This window comes from Drosophila suzukii, unplaced genomic scaffold (assembly GCF_043229965.1).
Source record: "Drosophila suzukii unplaced genomic scaffold, CBGP_Dsuzu_IsoJpt1.0 scf_38, whole genome shotgun sequence".
NCBI lineage: Eukaryota > Metazoa > Arthropoda > Insecta > Diptera > Drosophilidae > Drosophila > Drosophila suzukii.
Window position 1 is genome coordinate 32,140 of NW_027255925.1, and position 14,332 is coordinate 46,471.

General features: G+C 36.7%; 2 protein-coding genes and 1 non-coding gene across 5 annotated transcripts; 1 reads left to right on the forward strand and 2 right to left on the reverse strand.

The window, feature by feature from the left end:
• Positions 1-2,335: 2,335 nt before the first annotated feature.
• On the forward strand, positions 2,336-4,077 carry LOC139354862 (transcription elongation factor 1 homolog). 3 transcript variants are annotated; one of them, XR_011605710.1, is made up of 3 exons: positions 2,357-2,545; positions 2,715-3,991; positions 4,063-4,077. XR_011605710.1 is itself a non-coding variant. In XM_070999083.1 (2 exons), the coding sequence occupies exons 1-2, from the start codon at positions 2,430-2,432 to the stop codon at positions 2,845-2,847; spliced, it is 249 nt and encodes an 82-aa protein (XP_070855184.1). In that variant the 5' UTR covers positions 2,339-2,429; the 3' UTR covers positions 2,848-2,957. The 3 variants fall into 3 exon arrangements, 1 of the variants encoding a protein (XP_070855184.1); XR_011605709.1 differs by lacking the exon at positions 4,063-4,077 and having other exon boundaries at positions 2,336-2,654; positions 2,715-2,957; XM_070999083.1 differs by lacking the exon at positions 4,063-4,077 and having other exon boundaries at positions 2,339-2,545; positions 2,715-2,957.
• A 4,537-nt stretch (positions 4,078-8,614) lies between these two features.
• On the reverse strand, positions 8,615-9,552 carry LOC139354861 (large ribosomal subunit protein eL15). The gene is made up of 2 exons (XM_070999082.1): positions 9,211-9,552; positions 8,615-8,995 (listed from the first exon to the last, which is right to left on the reverse strand). The coding sequence occupies exons 1-2, from the start codon at positions 9,517-9,519 to the stop codon at positions 8,690-8,692; spliced, it is 615 nt and encodes a 204-aa protein (XP_070855183.1). The 5' UTR covers positions 9,520-9,552; the 3' UTR covers positions 8,615-8,689.
• A 153-nt stretch (positions 9,553-9,705) lies between these two features.
• LOC139354863 (small nucleolar RNA Me18S-Gm1358) lies at positions 9,706-9,776 on the reverse strand. The gene has a single exon (XR_011605711.1). It is a non-coding gene; the product is annotated as a small nucleolar RNA Me18S-Gm1358 (small nucleolar RNA).
• Between the last annotated feature and the right edge of the window lie 4,556 nt (positions 9,777-14,332).

Here is a 14,332-nt window from a genome sequence, read left to right on the forward strand (position 1 = left end):
TTTAATTTAATTTGTACTTCAACTTCTATCCCGGTATTAAAAACTAATATTTTAACTCATTTGCTTCATTCTTAGTTGCTTCTTTTATTTTCATTTGTGTCCCGTTTTTTTTTGTTTTTTGTATCTTCCTCGCGAACTTGCATTTTTTGACCAAAATTATAAAAGGGCCCCGCGCGTAACAAGCACGTTCTTGGTGTCGTTGGACCACTTGTTTGTACTGCTCGTAGTGCATCAACGTCCATCATATATTAGCTCTGAAAAAAACAAAGAAATGCTTTTAGCCGGAGTAGAAAACAACATGACAAACTAATAAAGATATATTTTTGTCCTACTATTTTCCCAATTATGATCAAATCGTTCCTGTAGTAGCAATATATATAGTCGTCCGATTTTTAAAAACATTAAAACAAAACAAACATTGAAATAACACAAAAATTGTATTCCTAGGAGTAGATGATAATATGATAATTAAAACCAGAGCTTTAACTTATAAACCCTTTCTTAAAATAGGTTTTCAATTATTCCTATGAATGTTATAGGACATAGTTTTCTGATCTCCTTCACTGCGTTGCCAACTTCTGAGTGAAGTCATTATACCCTCTTGAAGGTTATAAAGATCTGTCAACTAAATCCGACGTCGAAGTACTAAAACACAATTTAAAAAGCAATATTGGAGAAATTATACGGCAATGAGAGCTGATAAGCATTCGATATTACTAAAACTTTTTAATTCAGTACATCAATTTTGAGGGTGCATTTTTCGGGCATGACCGCTTGAATTCCCTACGGAGTTGGACACAGAAAATAAATTGTCTTCAAAATATTCTTAAAATACATATATTCTTAAATTCTTAAATTTTAATTGCATGATATGGTTTTATGATAATGGATTTATAACCTTCAGCTTGCAGAAGTAAGCTCCTTTTCTTGTTTAAAGTACTGTAAGAAAATGTGCAATTTTGCGATAATTGATCATCCCGCTTTTTGTTTGCTCATAATTAAAGCGTAGTAGTCACATCGACGAAAACTGCGGGATAGCCATAGGCGGCTAACGATTTTCGTCGGGTCCGTTTTTCAGCGCGGTACTCAGATGAGCTAAGGAAATACCAGAAAAATACCTGATTTAGCGAGTGAATTTTCGATAAACGCCGTTAGCCGCGGCCAAAAGAATAAGAAATTTAATCTTTGAGGGTGTTCGTGCAATGGCGGTGTGGAAACTATAAATTAAAAATAGAAGACAAAATTTAAAAAAATTATATCTGTGGTGTTTTTTAACATATAACCTCCTAAGCTTGGAAATAACATTTTTTAATTAGTTCTGAATTTCTAATTTAATTTTATTAAAATCGGACGACTATATCATATAGCTGTCATAGGAACGATCGGAAAATTGGTGGGAAAACAGTAAATTATAGCTTCGAAGTTTTTTAACACTTAACTTCCTACGCTTGGAAATAACATTTTTTAATTAGTTCTGAATTTTGAATTTAATTTTATAAAAATCGGACGACTATATCATATAGCTGCCATAGAAACGATCGGAAAATTGGTGGAAAATAATGTGAAACAAATTATAGCTTCGGTGTTTTTTGACGTATTAATCTGTACTATTGGGAATATCATTTATTGTATTTTTCAGAATTTCAAATTAAATTTTATTATGTTAACTACAAGGGTATACAAACTTCGGCTTGCCGAAGTTAACTTCATTTCATGTTTTTATTTTAAGTTCTTTGTGCACCAGCAGACTCTTCTTTTTAAATTGTTTTCCGTTTGTCAACAAACCTATTTGATTGACAGTAACACCATTCCACATGCACTGCGGGTGAACTTTGAAAACTTCGGTCACACTACAAAGAATAAGATTTTTCTACTAATAATACTCTTAGCCGATCTGAGTACTAGGCTTAAAGCAATATTAATATATTAAACCAAACGTGTACTAAGAAGAGAAAGTGGGTGCTTCAAAAGTTAGCATTGGTGAAAATCTATTATATTATGGTGTTTAATTAACAAAGAGCAGGAAAATTAAATTTAAAGACAGTGGTCAGGTTCAAACTGCCCCTTCCTCTATGTTGTGATAAGCTGTCACTTCAGCTGTTATCGGATAGCGGACAGTGAATGTGCTTTGTGGGAACCGAAGATTCACATTTTACAAAAACTAGATGTATTTCTCATGGATGGACTATAAGGCAAGGGGCTTAAATAGACCATCCATTAAAAGGATAACTGTGGTTAGATTTCTGCGAGAAGATGCTATTATTGGATTATCTGTCAAGAAACTGGTATATAAGTGGTGTTTAGTGGGAATCGAACATTAGAGTATAAGACGTGGTAGTTCGGGTTTGAAAATACAAATTTATTTTTATCTTAACATTTGGATTTGTTGTCATTGAATCAATTAGCCATTCCCGATTTAACGCCAGAAAATGGGTAGAAGAAAGTCTAAAAGAAAACCCCCGCCAAAAAGAAAAAACATTGAACCACTTGATCAACAATTTAATTGTCCATTCTGCAACCATGAGAAGTCGTGTGAAGTTAAAATGTACATAATTTAACCTGTTCTGAAATTTAAAATCTTTTAATGATAAGTGTGTGGCTACATTTGTATGTACATATGTTGATATATGTTAAAAGTTTAAAGGATAGAACAGGTCTAAATCTTTGAAAATTTTCAGTCGTTTATGTAACTCGATATTTAAAACTTATTTCAGGGATAAGGGCAGGAACACGGCCAAAATTACTTGTAGAGTGTGCTTGGAAGACTTCCAAACTGGAATTAACTTTCTCTCCGAACCTATAGATGTTTACAATGATTGGGTAGATGCTTGTGAAACTGCAAATTAATTAAAATTATTGTTAAGTTAGATTCTAATTTTTAAATCTATGATTTACTTGTAATGCTAAGTGTGTAGGACCTTGTTCACGAAATTAAATAAATTGAGATTAAACTGTAACAGTATCGTAAAAGTGCTTCGCACTGCTGCTACCAGAAAACTGGAAATGTGTTCATGTGTTGAAAAGGGAAAAGCAAACGTCGCGGTTGAAAACCGGCGAACTCTTGAAGATAAACAGAAGGAAAAGAAACTACTTTTTTGAAAATCACTTCGCAGAAACGTTGTGCTTGCGGAAAAGATGCCAAGTAAAATCGAAAAAGTAATTTAAAAGAATTAATCATCCTATAGATTTTGACGAAAGTAAAAAAGTAAAGCTAAAGCTTTGCCCTTTGCAATAAGTACAAATGCCTTAAAGTTGAGCTAATGTTTTTAAACTGTTTTTAAAAATGTATGTACATACAGTGACAAACTTAAGTGTTAGCACACTTAGCATCTTGATCTTTAAGTGCCCTTTTCTAACTCTATAAATTATTTATTATTATTTTGGTTAAATTAAATAGTTAACAATCCAATTAATTTTGTTTCATTACAATATCTCTTAAAAGTACATTTTTAAAATAAAATAAATAATAACTGCTTCGGTAAAACCTAATTGATTTGGTTGCCTTTTTTTGCCAAGTACGCTTTGTCTCAATATCTTAAGTGGTATAATACAAAATTACTATCAGAAAAAATCGATTTAGAACCTTAAATTACACCAATAATGGTTATATATACATATAAACAAAAAAAATAAATACCCTTATCTCTGCGAAAAATATTTTATTTTCAGGATCAGGGTCAGTTGTATACTAACATTTGTGAACAGGTGCCCTGAAGCCGATTTTATCGTTGGAAGCCTTTTATGGCGTTCTAAAGGACTCTAACCATGCAAAAATACAAGGCACATAGGACGATACAAAGCTTTGAGTGGCCAGGGAGTCGAAAGGATCACATAAAAGGATAATGACAACCCTCAGATCCACCCGGCACTGATCTAAGTTTAGGATAAGAAGGTCTTTGGCAAAGATATTTACACAGTAGTCTTTCGAAAGGCCATGTCAAGTGCTCAGTGCAAGTTTTTTTTACCTATATGCCTGGCATTTTTGCAATAAGTACGAGTATTAAGCTTTAATTTAATATAAATCAATAACTTTTAGCACTTAAACTTTTCATATGTTAAAAGGTTATGCCTTGTGGAAGCGGAGGTAGCCACAATGTGCTGCTTCCAGGTAAGCCTTCTGTCCAAAGTAAGCTCAAAGTTCTTAATCGTTTTGAACAGCTTAATTGGAGTCCCGGATGAGGCGATAAGTTCTTAGCCTGTTCAACGAAAAGGTGGCATGCTGAGGTTTAGCAGGATTAACAGCGATGTTTTTTCTCGACGCCCAGGCCTCAAACTCATTTCACAATGTCGGACACGATATCCGTCGCCTCCCTTCGCAAAAATACTTGTTCGACTCAAAGGCTTTAAGGACATGGTTGACCATCCGATGCAATTGCTCAGCAGCGTTCTGCAGACTCCTGAAACCAAACGGATGATTCGGAATTGCGTCCTGGAATAGGCTTATGGACCGAAAAGAATCTACACAGCGGGGAAAGACGCCTTTCTTGGGGATCATAGCAGCATTCTTATGCATCCACTTCTCCAGATAATATGAAAGAGCTACTTTAAGTTATATTTTGCACAAGTACCACCTGATCGAAGCAAAGGAAACTTCTGGAGAGGCTGTCGCTTAAGCTGGCGAGGGCAATTCCACAGCTCGATCAGCACGGGATTGATAGCACTATGTCCGATTTATCATCATAAATAGTCTCTTAATAACCCAACAGTTCCAAAAATAAAGTTTCATCCGTGAATCACCGGTGACGAGTCAGCTTCATATATACATAGACTGTTTGTATGGGATGTCTGCTTTTTTACTCTTGACAGCTCATGAGAATTTTTCGAAGTGAGCCCTGATTATCCTCACACGGGAAAATACTCGTATGTCGGATAATGTGTCATAGGTGAATTCATGTATAACCTTTTTTAAAGTCATTAATTTCATTACCAAACATTTTATTGGGTCCTTTTCATAAAAAAAAAATAAATATGTATGTAACATATCTATGTTAAATTAATATTTGTTGTATTTTGTTGATTTATGTTTGTTTTAAATATTGTTATTTAGGTTTTCCATTAACGTACAATTATTTCTGTTTTGTTATTTAGGTTTTCCGTTGACGTACAATTATTGTTAATAAGCCTTATATTGTTAATTTATTTTTAGCCTTCGATATCGCCGCCCTCTTACATTTGTACAATTATTGTTAATAAGCCTTGTTTTTTGTTATTTAGGATTTCCGTTAGCGTACAATTACTGTTGATAAGCCTTGATTTTTGCTTTGTTAATTTATTTTTAACCTCTGACATCGCCTTCCTTAAACATTTGTCCGGGTCCTCTGAGTCCTTGGCCAACGCTCCGAAAAAATGTAAAGTCATATGTTTTCAATATGTGCTTTGCTTGTATCTTTATATATTTACCTTTTAGAGCTGTGTATAACGCTTTACGGGATTTTTATTGGAACAAAACATTTTATCATGCCACTTTTGGCTAACGGAACCAGAATATCTGGGTTATATTGTAAGGCCCATAAAACCTTAAAAATTGACATACCTTAAACTTAGATCAATGCACGACATATTAAACTTAGCTGACTTTATTATTTCAAAAAAATATCACTTTTAATAGCAAAATAAATGTGCTTCACCGCGCACAAATTGAATAGCCTGTTTTTCTTTTATTAACCCAAACATAATGCCCCATGGCTTCTACTTATCCCTTTAATTCATTTCTTTTGTTTCGGTGTGGAAACTAAAAATAAAAAGTGGAAGGAAAACCCCAAAAACACGCCTGCAGGAGGTCAGGGCTGTTGCCCGTCATTGTGGGACTCCCTCGACAGGAAGCAATACCACAATAGGGAACATGCTGAGTGGGACTTCGCTCCCTACATGGACATCCTGCCGAGCGTGTGCTCGCAAGGAAAGTAAGTCCTTGCCCAATAGTACTAATAGAAGTAGAACCACCAGAACGATCTCCGACCTCCGATCTCTCCATTGGTAAACCACAGGACTCCACTTCTACCAACTACTTGGCAGGTAAAGCGGAGATGGGGGACGCGCTGGCTTCTATAGAGAGAAGGAAAAAAGGGCGCTTGGTAAGGGAAAGCTGTAGGAGCCATTGCCAGCCATTGTAAGAATGGTGGGTGACTTCCTGCAGCATCAGCGGAACAATCCCGTTCCCAATCCGCCTCCCACTTTCTTAAGGTCCAATACGCCTATTGGGACTCGGAGCAGGACTGCAGATGGCGCGGGGCAGATGGTTATGAATTTGTGGGAAGAGAAGGAAGCTTCAAACTACGTATTTACATAAATAAACATTCGCTGAACATTCCCTTTTTTTTAATTTTAACTACTTTGTGAACCAGCACTATTCTTTTTTAAATTGAGTAAAATTAATTGTTTTCCGTTTGTCAATAAACCCAGCCGCTCGACAGTAAGTCCATTGAGTACATGCATTGCGGGTGAACTTTAAAAACTTCGGTCCCACAACAAAGAATAAGTTTTTTGTATTTATTTATTTTGTATTTATTTTGGTAATGCAAAATATATAAATCTGTAGAGGCAACCATATATTTAAAAGAGATAAACGAAAACACAGTGTTTTTCCCTTGCATGTGCCGAGGGTCAAACGTGATTTTAGGCTTACGTTTTTTTTTAAGAAATATGGCTGCCCATTGATATGTATATATGTATGTATATATATTCTTGATCAGGATCACTAGCCGAGTCGATCTAGCCATGTCCGTCCGTATGAACGCTGAAATCTCGGAAACTACAAAAGCTAGAAAATCGGGAATTGGAATGTAGATTCCTGAGCTTCTTGCGCAGCGGAAGCTTGTTTCAGCAGGGTGCCACGCCCAAAACTGTGGCTCCTACAGTTTTAATGCAGTTTTAATGCTAGAATTAAAAAATTTATTGTTCTTATCAATACCTATCGATTGACCTAAAAAAAAGTTTTCCACGCCCACTTTAACGCCCACAAACTTAAAAAAATCGTAAGTATGAACGCTGATATCTCGGAAACTATCAAAGATTTGAGATTTAGATTCCGTAGCCTTGCACGCACCGGAAGTTTATTACGCGAATATGCCACGCCCACTCTAACGCCAACAAACCGCGCAAGCCTGTGGCGCCCACATTTTTCATGCTAGAAAAATATTTTAGCTGAAACGTATTAGTCTCGTCAATACCTATCGATTGACCTAAAAAAAAAGTTTGCCACGCCCACAATTTGCATGCTAGGGATTGACCCAAAAAAGTTTTCCACGGCCACTCTAACGCCCAAACCGCTTAAATCTGTCGGCCGCCCACATATGTAACCATATATTGAGATCGCGGGTAGGTGGCGCATTGCAATCTCGCTTTGCTGCATGCATATTTTTATCTCCCTTTGGTCCCTTTAGCTGAGTAACGGGTATCTGATAGTCGAGGTAGTCGATTATAGCGTTATTCCTTGTTTTTGTTGTGCAGATTCGGAGGGTCAAACGTGATTTTCAAGAGTTTATTTGGCAAAATAGCTAAAAATTGTCCATACGAATGCCCCACCCCCTACGACCTCGTCGAACCTCGTTCTTACACGATTGCAATATATAAATATATTTTTTTTTATAAGGAATCATGTTGAAAAAAACTGGCTTAAACTATAAATGCCACCAAATGCATTTCAAATTTGATTTGAATAGAAGCATATGATCTCCTTACTTTTTAACATTTTTAAGTTTCTTTAAAGTTTAACCTGTAAATTAATTATATGAAGGAACTTTTTTTAATTTAATACCAACTTAAAATTTTGAAAATATGACTTTTGCATTCATTCAAGCCATGTCGTAGATTATTTTAAACATTCAAATTATAACGATTATTTGTTGGTATACACTTGTTTTATTTCCTGTTTCTCCATTCTTTCGTGCGAGGCAGATACATAATTCTGTCAACGTAGTTTGGCCGTGGGCATAAGTGAGACAGATTGTGTTCGTCATAACTCACCACACTGTGCGTATGTATTGGAAGGTGAGAAGGAAATGAAAAGGAATCAACATGAGTTGTAGTCAGTCTGGTTGTGAAATTCAATATCCATGCCACGCGCCAAAATACGTTTCGCCGAAAGTCTGGCGGAAGAGTCGGAGAATGAATCCTCGTCATACATAACTTTTGTTTAATATTGAACAAATGGATGAAACTTTAATAAAAAATAAACCAACTTTGAACAACAAATTTTTTTCGTAACGTAACCCCTTATTTTCTACTGAATCCATGTTTTGCTTAACACTAGGATTTCTAGGAACGTAATTATCGTGTTAAGAGAGGTCCAAGTGTATACAATTTTGATCAGTAGATGCAAGCGATGTATAACACGTAATAATGTAAAGGAAATAAAACTGTAAACATCGACGTTTCTTCACCTTCATTTGAAGGATTATTTATTTTGAAGTTGGTTAGCTGATAGTCGGGGCACTCGACGCTAGTGTGCTCATTTGTTTCGGCATTAATTTGTTGACCTTAGGGCCATATTGCGTTGCACATTTCAGACTGAAATTGAATTACCCTCCGGAAAGGCACAACACACTTCAGCTTAAGAAATAATGGGTCATTATTTATATTACCTTTTATATACATACAGGAAAGTACACACATATGATTTTAACGTGCCAATTGTTGAATATAATGCACGAAATGCTTTATTCAACCGATAATAAATAAGCTTTACAAATTATCGTTTTCTGTGCATATGCTCGCGGTTCTTGCGCTTCCAAGCAGCACGCCTAGATCCACCAATAGTCTGAGAATATCTGTATCCCTTGCCAATACCACGGGAACTCTTTCCGGCTGAAGTAAGGCCTCGCAACTCACGATGCTTGTGCACATGCTTGCAGATCCAGTTAATTTTAGGATCACGACGAATAGCACTATGATGAGTGTCAATCAAGATTACCTCAAAATACTTGTAAGAAGCATCTTGAGCAATCCAATACGAGTTCAAAACTCTCAAGCCACCAAGCCTACGACCAACACGTTCCTAGAAAGAAAAATTTGTAAATCTTTAATAATTATGTAGTATTTGATATGGGTTTTTTTTTAAATTAAAAATTTCAGACATCTAAGGAAGTTCAGTAATCAACTTAAGTTTCAGGTCAGTGTAGTCATCAGGTGTTTTAAAAATTAGAAGAAAGCATTGTAAGAAATGAAGAGGCCTCGCTTCAAATCCTTTATATTGATGCGAGTTTTTCTTACCTCAGCTATAGACTGTAATCCTCGATACGGCTTTAATTGGTTTACACCATGACTCTTCGGCTTGCCGTAAGTGCAACCTTTTGGCACTGGACGCTTGCGACCACCACGGCGAACACGGATTCTATAAATCACGAACCCTTGCTTTGCACGGTACCCCAAACGCCTTGCTTTATCCGGACGAGTAGGTCTGGGTGAACGATGCAGTTTGGTTAATTGGCGGTATTGCCAAACGCGAATACGCAGCAAGTATCGCATTACATCACTCTGCTTCTTCCTATAGAGTTCCTGCATGTACCGGTAGGCCCCCATCTCAGCAAATTGATTGACCTAGTAACAAATTCATTTGTTATTTAATAACTGTCACATCATCGGTCCATCAACTTCAACATCAACTGGACTGTACAATCCAAAAAAGTACATTTTAGGATCTACAATGTAAATAATTAGTAGATGTACGTATGTAGAAGTTACTAAGCAACGTAAGACGTGCGCGCAAATAAGTCAGATATCCATAATCAACACAAAAGTAATCAGAGTGGTGCATGGAAAAAATCATCATATAACTAAGTCAAATCCTCAAATATAATAATACATATATTTTTGTTTGCAGCCCAGGAAATAGCACAACCTACTTACAAGACGGTATAAATCCAAAAGAAGGAAATGTGCAGTTCGAGCACACCAGAGACAATTGCACAGAGTTGCTCTGGGCAACCTAAGTACATCGATTGCTTTACAAGTGAAACAGTGGAATAGCACAAAATTGGCAGCTTATACCCTGTTTCTGCTTCAGCGACAAATTCCGCTTCAGCGAATTTTCCTTTCATAGGAGTGCACGTGGTAGAAAGAGACAGAAAAAGTCGCTTCAGCGGCAAGTTGTACCTCATATGTTGTATTTTATTATTTTTATACAGTTTTTTTAACGGCCTTTCGGGATTTTTCCAGAATAAATGTTTTTCTTACGTTTTTTAATCAAAATGACAAACTTCCATTTTATATCTTCTTTGCAAGACCAGGCAGTTGTTGCACCAAAAACATCACACAAGTGACGTACACGCAAATACCCTAGACACTAAGCCCAACCAACAACCTCAATATACCAAGATACCCATTATTCCATTTGTCGATAATACATGATCACAAAATTAAGCTTTGTGAAATTTCTACATACCAATTTTTAGTTTTCCATGATATTTGGGTATCCCTGAGTAAACGTCTCATACAATCTTTTTTTCCATTACCTTCAGACGTATCTTTCTTAAACTTTTTTCCAAGACCCTTCCTTTGGAGCAAGGATAACTGAAAATAATATTTCATAATAAGGATTTTTTAAGCGCTCAATTTTCCGTGAATGTAAACCAGTCAAAAACCTTAAAACTTGAATAAAACGTATGCCTTTATGATTTTGCACTGATATTTGTTCCTGATGAACTGAGCTAGCTAATTTGAACATAATTTTTCAGGACACTACCTACTAATATGGGCAAACTTTCATATGTTTTTCGGTATTTTTATCGCGTGCGACATACAGCTTAAACAGTCATCAATTGTATTAAAATAAAGTACTTAAGTTTTTGAACAAAACCAAAAACATTATTGAGAAAAGTAACTGAGAATCTCTAGAAATTTAACTGCATCAAAATGTTCATTCTCGTTTCGGTGAAATCGAAAGTTGAGCTGGTAGTCAAATTAATCATTTATATTTTTTCGCGTGCGACAGGCATTGTTTTTTTCTTATCTTAAAAACGACCTTAGCTCATCTGAGTACTGCACTGAAAAACAGACCCGACGAAAAGAGTTAGCCGCCTGTTTGCCTCTCGCTCACTTCTATCGATAGCTCGCGGTTTTCGTCGATGTGAGTACTAGGCTTTGGTGATAACCTCTTCCCACATAGAACCGTCTTCTAATCCCACCAGTTGAACATATGGCCCATAATGTTTTACCGTTTCAAAAATTTCTCACTTAGTCCGCCATACAAATTTGACGAACTATAACTGACACTTATATGCGATTCCTAGGAGATGTTTTCGGTGCAAATCTAAATTCTTCTTGACTGTAAATAGTGACACTTTCACTACGAAAAAGTAAATAATGATGACAGGGACAGGGACGATATGAAAATGGAAAGCGTAAAAGCAAGGCATTTCACACGCCCTTACCATAACGCCCATAACGCCCTTACACCATAAAAGCTTCGAGGAATCTATCATCAGTCCTTAGTTTTGGCCAACAAAATCTTCTGATCAAAGTCCACTTGTTATAAGAATTTTGTAAAATCAGTTTCATACAAAAACGCCGTTGTATACTAAAATAAAAATCGTGTTTTTAATGCCTCCAAGCGAAAAACATAATTGGCGCAGCTGGTACTTAAGCGATCACTTCGTAAAACTTAAAAATTGTTTGCAGCCTCATAAAATTATTCACCAGCTACTTCAGTTAAATCACGAATAAGGAATTCTAATGTCTAACTAGCCATAATATTGCGATTATATGATGTATTTCGCTTAAAGAAACAACTCGAACTTAACCACCAAATATGGAACTGCCATCAACATCAGCAGCGGACGCAGCTTCAGCCGCTAAAAACCCTCTCAGATGTATCCATGAATCATATTCTTCCGCAAGTAAAGCAGATAAATTTATTTAATGGAGACCCTCTTCATTTAGCTCTCTTCGTCGAGTTGTTCTACCATTACTGTACAATTCTAAAAGCCCAAAATCTAATTACATATACAGGTATCAGAAACCTCCAAGAAGGATGAGCCCGATCACTGCAGATGAGAAATATAATACAGGACTGGAAGAATATGAGAACTTATTAATCAGCGAGTTCAACCGTTCAATGCCTCCACCTCGAATGATAGCTGAATTTGTTGATGAATTAAAAAAACAGTCAAGTAGAATATGTTGTTTTTCGATAGGCAACGCGGTGTTGTTTCCAATGGACAACGCTTTTGGGAGAGCTGTTCTGTGGTCATGCGCGCTAAAGTAAACAATCGATACTAATAATATAGCAATAATATTTAATTGCCATTTATATATGGAGACAAACAAAATGGAAACTTTTAGAGACAAGGAATCATTCAGCGTTGACAGAAATTAATTTCTGCAGTTGGTGGGGATGACACCAGGCCTATTAGAATGACACAGTGTTTCGCCCAGCCATGCCATTGGATAAAATTATTGCTGTTGCCCTCTATTCGCTTTCCTATCCCCGGAATACAAAATTATTGGCAGAATTTTTGTCAGATCAAAAACCATGGTATGCAAACTTGTAATCGAATTCTGTATCGACGTTATATTATAGCTCCCGAGTACTTGTCTCCAAGTCAGAGACAATTGCACAGGGTTGCTCTGGGAAACCTAAGTACATGCTTTTCTTAACAGGAATAAGCCTAGTACTGACATCGTCGAAAACCACGAGCTAACCATAGGAGTGAGAGGCAAATAGGCGGTTTTTCGTCGGTTCTTTTTTTCAGCGCGGTACTCAGATGAGCTAAGGAAATACCAGAAAAAACACCAGATTTAGCGAGGGAATTTCGATGAACGCCGTTAGCCGTGGCCTAAAGAATAAGAAATTTAATCCTAATCCTTTGTCAGGATGCTGAACGACTTCCTGCAGCATCAGCGGAACAACCGCCGTTCCCAGTCCGGCTCCCACTTCCTCAAGGTGCAATATGCCCGTTGATACTCCCATCCGAGGGACGAGAAGGAAGCTTTAAACTACTAATGTACATAAATAAAATCATTCGTTAAACATTCCATTTATTTGTATTTCAATTTTTTTGTGCACCAGCAGACTTTTCTTTTTTAAATGGCTCCAATTGATTTGTTCTACGTTTGTCAACAAACCCAGCTGCTTGACAGTATGACCATGCTAATACATCGGTCACACACTACAAAGAATACGATTTTTCGACTAGTGAACCTCTTAGCCGATCTGAGTACTAGGTTATAGTAAAAAAAAGGCAGCTTATACCATGTTTCTGCTTCAGCGACAAATTCCGCTTCACCGAATTTTCCTTCCATAGGAGTGAACATTGTAGATAGAGACGGGAAAAGATGCTACAGCGGAAAGTGTGGCCTCATATGCTGTCTTTGTGTATTTTTATTCAGATCTTTTTTACGGCGTTTCGGAATCTTTTGAGAAGAAAATGTATTTCTTATGCTTATTTTTTATGGAAATTACCAACCTCCATCTTGGCAAGAGGCAAGCGTTCCACTAAAAACATTTCACAAGTAACGATTACGCAAATACCCTGAACACCAATCCCAACCAACAACCTGAATATACCCAGATACCCATTATTCCATTTGTTGAAAGCACATGAACAAAAAATTAAACTTTGTGAAATATCTACATACCATATCTAGTTTTCCATGATATTTGGGTGCTCCTGAGTAAAAGTCCCATACAAACTTATTTTCCATTAGCTATCACGTGACGTTTACTTAAGGGGATCCAATTATCATGGAAAACTAGAAATGGTATGTAGAAACTTCACAAAGTTTAATTTTCTGTTCATGTGCTATTAACAAATGGAATAATGGGTATGGTAAATTTTGGTTGTGTACCTGTCTAACATAAGTCCAGAGGTGTTAAGCCTAGTACTCACATCGACGGTAGCCCCGAGCTAGCCATAGGAGAGAGCGAGATGCAAATAGACATCTAACGTTTTTCGTCGGGTCCGTTTTTAATCGCAGTACTCAGATTAGCTGAGGAAATACCACAAAAACAACTAGACTTTATGAGTGAATTCCGATGGACGCCATTAGCTGCTGCGCGAATATGAAATTTGATCTTTGGCTGTGTTCGTGCAGCAAATATTTGAAAATAGAAGGAATATCCCAAAAACCACGTAAAAAATTACTGAAGGAATTCAGTTCAGAAGAAAAAGAACACCTAATCCCAGCTGTGGAGGGTCATCCAGTATTGTGAGACTTGACCAAGGAAAGCAATACCACAACAGGGCAAATCCGCAAAAGAAATGGAAGTGCTCGAGGTAATCCAATGGATAAGTGTAACGAGCTGTTACGTACGCCCTCCCCCATACCAAGATTAACCCCGGCAAAACAACTGCCATTAGTTGAGGGTAGGGGCCGTAATGACTAACCACACTGC